The sequence below is a fragment of the Pelobates fuscus genome, chromosome 2, assembly GCF_036172605.1.
Source record: "Pelobates fuscus isolate aPelFus1 chromosome 2, aPelFus1.pri, whole genome shotgun sequence".
Taxonomy (NCBI): Eukaryota; Metazoa; Chordata; class Amphibia; order Anura; family Pelobatidae; genus Pelobates; species Pelobates fuscus.
Genome location: NC_086318.1, coordinates 441,106,664 through 441,119,068, shown reverse-complemented (window position 1 = coordinate 441,119,068; position 12,405 = coordinate 441,106,664). Strand labels below are relative to the sequence as shown.

General features: G+C 39.5%; 1 protein-coding gene across 2 annotated transcripts in view; it reads left to right on the top strand.

The window, feature by feature from the left end:
• Window positions 1–12,405, top strand: part of MDGA1 (MAM domain containing glycosylphosphatidylinositol anchor 1) — a 391,494-nt gene that overhangs the window by 292,115 nt on the left and 86,974 nt on the right. For both annotated transcript variants that reach the window (XM_063444124.1, XM_063444123.1), the window contains one exon: window positions 9,774–9,951. In XM_063444124.1, the coding sequence (XP_063300194.1) occupies window positions 9,774–9,951 (178 nt within the window). The remainder of the gene's footprint in view (window positions 1–9,773; window positions 9,952–12,405) is intronic.

Below are 12,405 nucleotides of genomic sequence, written 5' to 3'. Positions count from 1 at the left end.
TACCGAATAGTGGATTACAGAATAGTGGATTACAGAATAGTGGATTACCGAATAGTGGATTATAGAATATTGGATTACCGAATAGTGGATTACAGAATAGTGGATTACAGAATAGTGGATTACAGAATAGTGGATTACCGAATAGTGGATTACAGAATAGCGGATTACAGAATAGCGGATTACAGAATAGTGGATTATAGAATAGTGGATTACAGAATAGTGGATTACCGAATAGTGGATTATAGAATAGTGGATTACAGAATAGTGGATTACAGAATAGTGGATTATAGAATAGTGGATTACAGAATAGTGGATTATAGAATAGTGGATTACAGAATAGTGGATTACAGAATAGCGGATTATAGAATAGTGGATTACAGAATAGTGGATTACAGAATAGTGGATTACAGAATAGTGGATTATAGAATAGTGGATTACAGAATAGTGGATTACAGAATAGCGGGTTATAGAATAATAGATTCTTATTATTATTAGTTTATTATTTATATAGCACCATCAGATTCCGTAGCGCTGTACACTCAATAGTGGATTATAACATGGTGGATTATAGAATAGTGGATTATAGAATAGTGGTTTATAGAATAATGGATTACTCAATAGTGGGGATTATAAAATGCTGCATTACAGAATAGTGGTTTATTGAATAGTGGATTAGGCGGTGAATGGCCCTAGGTTGGGAGAGACATCGCCAACTGATAGAAGCAGGAGGAGAGATCATGACAGGAGATGTGTGTGGGTTTTATATGGATGGAGTCTTAGATGAGATCGATTGGGGGTAGGAATAAGAGAGCAGAGAATAAGTGCAGGGCTTGAGATTAGAGAAGGGGAGAGTGTAGCAGTGAGGGGTTAATGGGGAGGTAGAGGAGAGCCACTTCTGAAATTATATATATATGTATGTATGTGTGCGTGTGTGAATGTGTTACTGTGAATGATTAACTTGCATTTAGAAATCCTTTTGGTGTTGAAGTCTATCCGGTAATGATGTGGAAATTTGTAACATTGATTTTTTTATTATTTAACTAAAAATGCAACATTACACCAGATGAGATGCTCCATCTCCACGGGCTCTGCTCTCACACTAAACGGCTCCGCCTGTTGGATTACGCAGCCCGTATCGCAGCAGCCTGGAGCGACTTCAGCCTAAATCAATACCCACTCAAAGGTGTTTTTACCATCAGACCCTGATTTAATGCTCAGTGTATTCTCCTCTGTGTAAACCGGAATGACTGATACACAGACGGAATCTTGAACCGTTCTGGATTCCACACGGAGCAGAATCATTGTGATAACTCAACCTCCGTCTTCTGTTGCCAGCATCATTTGATGACTGTTTGTTATGTGTGTGAATGTTAAATGCGATAACATTCCGTACATCATTACTTAGATATTATTGCCTCTTTTCACCTAGGCTTTCTGTTTTGGTTATGCTTTTTCTCCAACTCCCTAAAGGGACACTCTAAGCACCAAAACAACTTTAGCGTAATGAAGCAGTTTTGGTGTAATGATTATGACCCTGCAGTCTCACTGCTCAAATCTCTGCTTTTTAGGTGTTAATTCACTTTTGTGTCTTCTTATGCAGCCCTAATCACATCTCCCCTGACCTTTTTTCAGGAAGTGTTTAGGAAGGCTGTGCAAGTCACATGAAGAGAGGCATGACTAGGGCTGCATAAACAAAGTTATTTAACTCCTAAATGGCAGAGAATTGAGCAGTGAAACTGCAGGGGTATGATCTATACACCAAAACTACTTCATTAAGGTAAAGTTGTTTTAATGCCTAGAGTGTCCCTTTAAATTGACCCACATAGACTAGAAGGGTGAACCAGGTATTTTCATAAACACCCTGAATTTCACTGGTTTGCTTAAAGCTTTTATGGCAAATTCCTGAAACTTTTTATTTTGTATAATGATTTTATTCAATATAAGTAAGTGCATACAAAAGTAACCATCCCATAGTAGTAACAACATGGCAAATACCAGGAACAGTTTGACAGTAAAGGAACATTAGGCGTATGAAGACAAAATGTAGCATGCACAATAATTCTGGAACTATTCACTGTGGAAACAGAACTAAAGTATTGCATATTACAAAAACAAAGCCAGACAAAAAACTAAACAAGAGGATAAAACATTTTTCAAAGCCATGAAGACCTATTGAGTTCAGAGTGGACAGATGACAATTGCACAGGGAAGTAGTCGAAACATCAACAGCAACTATCATTAATTCTACTGTAGACCACATTGACAGACTCGTGGAGAAGACTAACTGGGTGACAAGATTTTTTTTTTTTTTAATTCTTTATTTTGGCAGTGCATGTATAATTGACATGAACAGCTGTCAGCATTAAACATCAAAATTATACAAAACTGTATAACAACGGTAAATGCGGTTTAAGTTAGCTTGTCTGCACCATTTTATGCATGTTATTTGCAAGCATTTATCAAAAATCTGTTGGTATTTATTCAATAGAAAAGTTACATCATCTGACCGACGTTTTGACCCAACAGGATCTTCCTCAAGATCTAAGATCTTGAGGAAGACCCTGTAGGATCTAAACATTGGTCAGATGATTTAACTTTTTTATTTAATAAATACCAACTAATTTTTTGTAAAGACCTGAGAGTGCATCTCTTATTTCTCCATATATATATATATATATGTGTGTGTGTAAATATATATATATATAATACGTGTGTGTTTGTATATATATATATATATATATATATATATATATGTGTATATAGATAATATACACACACATATAATATATTTATTTATTATTATTTTTTTTTACTTTTTAGCAGCTCAGACAGTCCCCCTGCTGGCAGCTCCATAGACTCCCATTGCGGCCATGTGATCATGGTGATCACATGGCCCTGGAGGGCCGGGGTGGCTGGAGCTGCTGCTGGGAGACTGCTGGGGTCTCGGGTAGTCTCCCCCGACCGTGATCGCCGCGGATCGCTGTTCCAGGTAAGTCCAGGACTTCTATTTGCCTCGGACGTGTATATATATAAATATGTGACGAACTGAGCCTTGTCACGTGTTCTTGAAGGGGCCTGCTTGCCAGCCTCTTACCTCAGGACTATGGGTCAGGTCAGCAACTATAAAGACCCATCTTTTATTCCCCCTGGTTTCCATAGAACCGAACGCTAGCTCACTGGCGGCCGTTCCCATGGACCAAAACCGCGAATAGACTTCAGGGGGACTTGAGATATAAATATATATGATCTAAGTACTTTTTATGTTCTTTATAAACGTTTATTTAACTTTTTTTTACTTTTGAACCTTTTTGTCAGACACTAGGGGGCTTGAGTGAGAGCTCAGGCAGGCCCCATGCAGGCACTGCACAAGCTGGCTATTCCGGCCATGTGATCGCGAGGACCCCGCGATCACATGGGCCGGGAGTGCTGGATCGGGCAGTGGGGTCTGCCTGAGCTCCCAGGCAGACCCCAGGATCGTGATCGCCAGAGATTTACTAAATGAGGTACCAGGTATGTCCGCAGTCATTAACAACCTTTTTTGGGCGGACGTACCTGGTACTTCATTGGTCGGGAAGGGGTTAAGGAAGTGAGCCGCCATCCAGTTAGAAATAGCAGAGAGACAGTCAGAGACTGCCAGGCATTGTGTCGCCTGGTTCACAATGTCATAAATGTTCACACTGAGCCGTCTTTTATCAGATTACACCAAAACTAGCAGAAACGATTCTGTGTTCTATAGTTTCAAGTGTTCCTGATGGAATGTATACAGTGTATATAAATATTACTGGGATTCCCCATATACATGGTGTGTGTGTGTGTGTGTATATATATATATATATATATATACATATATAGCGTGTTAATACTCTATATTGTATCTGTGTATATGTTTAATGTGTATTTTCTATTTAAAGGCAGTGTGAGATATTTTATTCTGATTAAATTATAAATGAATCTGGCATTGTGCCCTAATTGAACTCTCAGCTTTTGGAGGGAGCTTTTTATAGCACATTACTGAATATATATTATGTAGCTTTTTATTAAATTGGAAATGTATAATTTAAAGATATTTGGCAAGACCTGGGACGGAGTAGCTTTGGTAAATGCTGATGTAATAATAGGTTGGAGGACGCAGTGATTGAAGGGGTAGAGGAAAGGACTTAACGGCTTCTTTGCACCTGCAAGGAAAACATTTTAAATAATTCCATCCTATGTTGTTATTAACCCTTTTACACCCAAACTCTCCACATTGTCTCAGCTTAAACGATAATTCCATAGCTCCCAACACCAGTGTCCTGTGAAGCGGGACGCCGGTGGCAGAGGGGTGAAAGGGACAGATCATTGACGGAAATTGTGTCACCTGGCACCATCCAGGGTGAAGGTCCAGCTAAAATGGGGGTGGTAATGGCCAAATTCCTGGCAGGTGAGTTTGGTGTCAATCAAGCAGACTAGACCACTGAGGGCAGACCGTGGGGGAGTATTGTTTTAGAGTTGGCTGCAGAGTCTTAGTGCCCAGAGTATAGCACAAGGGCCTCTACTGATGTGATTGTAGTACACTTTTTGGGGACAGGTCCCTGCTGTAATTTGCGACAATTGGAAGGCCTGTAATCTGACTGTAAAAGGTTAACAAAATACCACTCAATATGACTGTGTTAAAAAAAAATCCAATTTACTGTGTGCACATAAAGTCTAATTAGTCCAGTAATGTGATAATATACTCACAGCCTTATTACCTGGGGTCATATTCAGTAATAAATCACGCTCATTTAGTATAACACGATGTAGCACACCTTTCACTCCCTGCGTACCACTACGTGCAAACTAGCACAGTCATTCATTCATTCATTCTGTCATTCATTCATACGTACACAGCGATTCATTCGTTAGGGCGAAATGTTTCAACTTATGTTCAGTTCATATCATAGCGTTAATGGTGGTTGATATTGTTATAGTTTTGGAGGTTTAAGAGACCTTAAGAGACTCTTTGGCTTTCTCCGCCTAAAGAAAATATACACGGTTATTGTATTCACTGAGATCTGAACTTTAGGCAAAACCTCTCCAACGTTGCTATAGTCACAGCTTGGTTATTGTAGCCTCACATTTGACATTTGCATTAAATTTGTTCTGAGTTTACTGAATAACCCACATTTCAGATTAGAAGATACTGGGGGAGATTTAACTGTTTATTTTTTTGTTTCTGACACTTTTTCATCTTCTTATGTTATTTTTTGGTGCAATTATTAAATCTGTTAGATGTTTATTTTTTTTCACCCTGTCCCCTTAAGGACCAAAGTTCTGGAATAAAAGGGAATCGTGACATGTCACACATGTCGTGTGTCCTTAAGGGGTTAAATATACACAATTTTTGGCAATGATTTAACAACTTCCCCCACTTTTTCAGATAGAAAAGTATTCTGTTTCCCTTCTCTTTTTGCCGCCATTCTAAAATTGGCGGTCTTCTGAAAAATATGTTTTTATGAAAACACAGTGAATTTACTAAAAATGAAACTGTCACATTTCTGATCACTTTAAACCATTTTAATAACTATGATCAAAATAATGACAGAACATATCCATCACTTTTCACAACTTTGAATAATAACACCCATTGTTCTCATTTTATTTTTTATAATTCTTTATTTTTGTTGTGCATATTATTGGTAACAACCAGCATAATACTCTGCTGCGCCCCAACACCTGCAGTGTAGTTTGAGCAACATAAAACCTTTGCATGATTAAAGCACACATAGCAATGATTGTCTCGCACTGTTTGTTATTTTGCTGCAGGACTCCCTTCTAGAGATACTCTGAAAGTGACTTTTGCCTTTATGGGGAGTTTTAGAAAGATGGTGTGGGAAGGAGCCTGTACAAATCGCGCTGTGAAGCTGAGAGCTGATACAAGAAAAATTACCGTAAACAACATTTCAATTGTGGTTATGTTTCTTTTTGAGGGAAAAAAGGGAAAAATAGAACTTTTTTCTCTTAAAAATAGTAGCAAAATTAACCAGGCCTATTTTTATTCTCACTATGTACCGTACTTACTATGGCAGATATACAGAAACGATTTTCTGCAAAGCTTCCGTCTATACAACAGACGTGGGCATTGGTTTTCAGAAAAATGTCAATCTAGATGAAAATCGACTTTTTCACCCATTCATCTGAATTCTGAATGGCACAATGAAAGAATAAACTAACGAAAAAATTGCAGTAAACTAAAATGTTTATTTGGTTCTTTCTTTAGTAAATAATTCATAGAATGGGTACCCTTATGTGAGATTACCATATTTAATGGTACCACTGCCACATTAGGGAGCTGTGTTTAGTTGATCGGGTCTTTTCTCAATTTGGATGGTTCACATGCTTAATAGATAGCTCCCTAATTTGGTATCCTTATATGTGTTTGGCATTCATGAGTATACCGACATTGTGAGCAACCTACTAAACACAGCTCCATGGTTCACCATTAAATATAGCAATCCCAAATTAGGGGCTTATCGATTTCTTAACCACTGAATGATAACGGCACTCCATTAGTCTAAATAGAAAGTCCGAAGCCATTTAGTCTGAAATAAATTGACTAATGAAAGAAGTTCAGGTGAAATATAAACATTCATACAAACCAAAAGGGTGCGTGAAAACAGGTCAATCAATGTACTGCAAAACATATACATAGTATACGTGGGACGTGTATATTTCACAGTACACTCAGTGCATTTTCCAACTAATTGATTCACTAATGAAGTGACCGATAGAGGGAAAAGGGGGATCTCTATTTATATATTCTGTATATTTATCAAGTATATAATCTAGAAATATAGATAGTTTTACTTCTACTCCGGTTTTTCCTTATTTTAATCCCTTTTCACTTGATATGAATCGTGATTAACCCCTTAAGGACACATGGCATGTTTGACATGTCATGATTCCCTTTTATTCCAGAAATGTGGTCCTTAAGGGGTTAAAATCAAGATGTAGTGTTGGATCCCTAGCCAATAACCATCTCTTTCTGGTGTCACTGGTGGGACGCTGAATACGGAATGTTTGCCATTTTATATGTCCGTATAGTGTTTCAGAGACACGGAATTAAGCTGAATCGAGTGCATGTGTACAGCAATAACCGAACACTCTGTATGCATTTCATTGCTCTCAAACTTGAACATCAAAATCATAGAATGGTTTGCACTGCAGCAATGACAGGACAGATATAGTGCTACAAAAGCCTCCCTACTGTACATCGAAAACAATTCTTTAAAACATCTCTCCATTAATCACGCTGCGTTTCTATTTTAGTGTCCATTAGCTGGGACACTCGTTCTTTATTGCAGTTCTAATTATTTCATGCAGATGTGCAGATGCTAATTTTGTCGCCGTTGCTTCAAATTTGACCTCGTGGCATTTTTATACCTCTTTCCCATTACGGTTGATTTATCTCGGCTATAAACCCATTCTGTTTCTCTCGTTCTGGTTTTACCAAGTGCATATTCCTGAAAATGAATGGTTTCGGGTTAAATCTTTGCGCAGAACATGCTGGTTGATGATGGGCCAACGAACACTAATCATTCTCCGGCCTTGCTTGTTTGACCGCAAGGGGCTTCTTATAGACCTGGTTACATTCCATCTAATTCTGCTGAGTTACAAGGATTTCTTTGCCAATAAATTTTTGGCTTTTATTGGTTCCCTACTACATCTTTTTTATGGCCTGGCTTGGCCGAGGGGAACACCAGGATGCAAGGTAGATTTATTAGGCTCGGAGCCGGATGAACCGATCGATATGGAACACTCCATTTATGGATGTGATTTGAAGTGAAAAAAGTAATAATGTTGTAATTTTGTATACACTGGTGGATTGTATCAAAATATCCATGAGATGGGAACAGGCTTCATTGCAAACTGTAATGTTAGCTGCCTGTTATGGTGTTCAGATTCAGACAGTTTTTACGGAGCTTCACCTAGAAGGGTTTCTTTCCTGTGTGCACAGGCTTTGGATACCTTTCACCGGACACATGGAATGTTATAGTAGGTGAGTCACATTAACCTCTACCAACCTGTATATGGGTTTTGGAGCAGTGATTACTCAGGGAGACATCGGCCAGAGAGTCTTGTCACAGATCCATACTGTTCCATATGGAAAGACATTCATTAAATTCAGTGTCCCAGGCCTGTGTTATTGATTCCTGGTATCATAAACCGATCGTAATTGAGTTTTTTTCCCTTTTTGTGTTAATGACTGAAGTATTTTGAGTCTTGAAATATATTTGTTATCACCAATTAAATTGGAATTCCGCATTGAGATATGTATTTATATAATCCTATACAGCAGTGAAGTTCACAGACTTACATTCAGTAAAGGGAGATTTAAAAATGAATTTAACATTGTAGGCCAAAGAAGTCAAACTGAATGCATAATCGACCCCCCCCCCCCCCCCAATACATTGCAGGTTTATGGGAATGTGTAAGAGCAGATTAGAGACTTGCTATGAACTTGATGAAATAGTTAATAGTTTTCTTGGATGTATAATAACAGGACTCTATAAAACTGGCGTATTCTGGTACGTTAAACCCCCCACTTTGTATTTAACTACATCTCCCCAGTCCCTTAATCAGGCTTTTTGTGAAATGATGGGTACATGCCATCTAACTCTCTGTGAAACTGATTATATAAGGGGTACGTTGGGCAGCTAGCAAACATTAATCCTGCATCCGTTATTACATGTTAGAAGGATCTCAGAAATGCATAAACATTAATCAGAAACAGAAGCCAGTAATATAACGGTCTAAAAGAAACACAAATCCCTCAGGAAGTACAGACAATGAGCATTTTGTTCTAAGCACGAGAGTAAAATGAGTATCTCTTCCAATTAGGATGTGGAGGCCATTGCAGTATGTTCTAAAGTAGTGTTTCCCAAACCAGTCCTCAAGACCCACCAACGGTCCAGGTTTTGTCAGTATCTCCATTGAAATAAAATAGGGAAATACATACATTTTAGATTGTTGGTGAGGACTGGTTTGGGAACCACTATTCGAGAGCAAAAGAAACACACATTTAGCCAGATAACCACATTTAGGCCAGGTGCATTTTGGGAGCACCCCTGACAGCACGATGTGTTCTATTCAATGTCCAGTGGTGGGAGGTTCTACTCAATGGAATGCCGTGTCAGGAATTTAATGGACAGGTAACAGGAATGGATGCCCATCCCCAGAGATTTTCATTCCTTATTATAAAAAAAAAAAAATCATTCTTTAACCCCTTAAGGACCAAACTTCTGGAATAAAAGGGAATCATGACATGTCACACACGTCATGTGTCCTTAAGGGGTTAAAAAAGTACTCCTCCTTTTACAATAAAATGCATACCGTTTAGCTGTGTTGGTTAAAATATGAGCATTTTTATAGGATATTTCATTTAAATCGAGATCTGGCAGCAGTAGAGGTATAACATGTACCATGTCATGGTATCAATTAATATATCTTTCATTAATGCAAAATGCTAATTGTTTTATTAAGCATTAATTAAGGGAGTCCTCAAACTCTGGCAGTTTAATGATTCTGGTAAGGGGGATAAGGATGTGTTAATGGCATTAAACGGACACTTTGCAATCCTTCCATCGTTCTTATCCTTTTTGCCAGGACTGTGTAACGTGGCTATGGGAAGCCATGAATCTGCCTGATGGGTAGAGTTTCTTTAATTAACTCATAAATACTAAGGAAGTATTGAGCATGAGGTTTGTAGGCATGGTGAGCCTTGCTGACTTGTTTTACGTAATCTATAATTGCAGAAAAATCCAAGAAGTGCATTCAGCAAAATGATCCAAGCCCAGAGCAATGAGAAAGGGTTTCTTCAGGAATATCTCATCACCGGTCTCAGGATCCAGCAGAGTTACGAGGTCCAGCTCACTCCCATCACCGTCTTTGGAGTAGGGGATTCTGCATCGCGGATCATCAAATACACAGAACGTGGGTACCCAACCTCCACCAGACTGAGAAGAAGGGAGAGGGGAATACGATGCCCAATGAGTCACACACTCTGAATAATAGGGACTAAGATTCTACAGAACTAGAAAGTGGGTCTACTGGGTGCATGGGAGCCCACTGGGAACTGGGCCAATTCACCAATTAAGAGTTTCATTGAGTTTACAGCTATCTTGGCGTTAGAGCAGAGTAAGGAATAATTATTCATCTTCCCCCAAACATGTAAAACTCCCAGTTTTTGGAGGGATTTAATGCCCCTTGATGCTAAGACATGATGAATTATAACCAACATCATTTTTTTCTGATGATCCTGGCAAGTTCCAGGCATCCAAATGTACCTGGGTTTTACATCTGTTACAGTCCACAATAAGTGACGCATTGTTCATTTAGCAGATGCATGTTTATCTTGCAGATGATTTTAAGGACTTGGTATTCTGTATCTTCATGTAAATTAACAGCTAAAGGATGGCGCTTATTCGTTGTGAATCAACGCCACACACTGGGGATTCTCCTGTTTCCGGCACACTGAGCCTTATTTTCCAAGCTGTTTCTCATGTTTGTCTCCTGCGAGAGGCTATGTCTGTCCAGACCGCACTGGGTCAGTGAGGCGTAATGCCAGCAAAAGAGAGAGCATGAACTGGGTTACAGCTGCTCTGTGCCACTTGCCCTTAACACACAAACCATATTGCATTATAACCACAAAATCACAAATTATTCACTTTAACGCAGACTCTGACTGTAACAGATTGTTCCCAATAATGAATAAAATAGACATTAACCATTTTGCCCAACTAATAGTACAGGGAGTGAGTTAAGTCTGTGTTCAGTATTAATTGATGGCGTGTTTCTTTTTGTTATTTATTAAAAGGTGAAAGCTTTTGATAAATATAGATGTTGTTACGGTATGGATCTTGTTTTACCCCTAGTAGTTAAATATATACTGTAGCTGGCAGTTCCCTGGGGTAGGTGGACAAGGAGCGAGGATGTCTGGACTTAGAACACTGGCATTCCGTAGTAGGCAGTGTCATGGGTTAGGTGGACAAGGGATGAGAATATCGGGGCTTAGAACACTGGCATTCCGTAGTAGGCAGTATCATGGGTTAGGTGGACAAGGGATGAGGATGTTATGGCTTAGTCCACTGGCATTCTTTAGCTGGTGGAGTCCTGTAATAGGTGGAAAAGGAGAGAGGATGTCCGGGCTCAGAACACTGGCATTCCGTAGTAGGCAGTAACATGGGTTAGGTGGACAAGGGATGAGGATGTTATGGCTTAGTCCACTGGCATTCTTTAGCTGGTGGAGTCCTGTAATAGGTGGACAAGGAGTGAGGATGTCTGGGCTTAGAACACTGGCATTCTGTAGTAGGCAGTGTCATGGGTTAGGTGAACAAGGGATGAGAATATCGGGGTTTAGAACACTGGCATTCTGTAGTAGGCAGTATCATGGGTTAGGTGGACAAGGGATGAGGATGTTATGGCTTAGTCCACTGGCATTCTTTAGCTGGTGGAGTCCTGTAATAGGAGCAAGGATGTCTGGGCAAAGAACACTAGCATTCTGTAGCTGGCAGTGCCATGGGTTAGGTCCCATGGCCCCCTCAATAACTAGGTGGAACAGAAATCCTCACAGGTGGAGGTCCTGAGATCCAGCACACATGTAACACACTGACATATACCGTACTTAGTAATAGTACTGCTGAACAGGAGATAACTTTATATGCAACACTGGAATTATACACAGTTTGAAATTTCTCATGGCTACACATTGTATGTGTATGAAAAATATCACTTATCAGGCTTCCCAATCGGCCCGATTTCAACAGAACAGAATTCCGGGTCCTGTCCCGCCATCTCCATTTGCTTTTGGGGACACCAGGTGTAAGGCTGGATATTCCACAGGGTCCCAGAGACCCTCAAACTGCCATGGACTTATCAGCAGGTTTCTGGGAAAAGGCCCATTAGAATAAAACACACACAGGACAACGTAATGTATTCCAAACAAGCCTCTCGTTTATACTTACAGAAGAGAGAATATATAGACATATTGGTCTAGAGAGATACGCATTATTCAGCCAATCACAGTTGGCACAGTGCACTATACAAACAAGCAGTTCTAACATTTCACATGAGTCTGTATGTTAGGCGTAGATAAGCAAACCTGAGCAGCACAACTCGGGGTGCAGTTTAGTATGTGCTTTACACACAAGGGAGAAGCCCCTAACATAAGCATTTTAAATTATTTGACTGAGACAGCTCAAAAGTGTGTAATCAATATATCATTTGATATATTAAAGCTGGTCCTTTCACCAGGTAACAAAGCTGAGATGGCCAGACAGGAAATTGGGAATGTCCGGCTACGGCTGATTTCAACAAGCATAGTATGTCTGCCCTTGGTGGACCGGCCGACATGACTGGCAGGCAGACTAACCTGTCAGTTCTACCGGT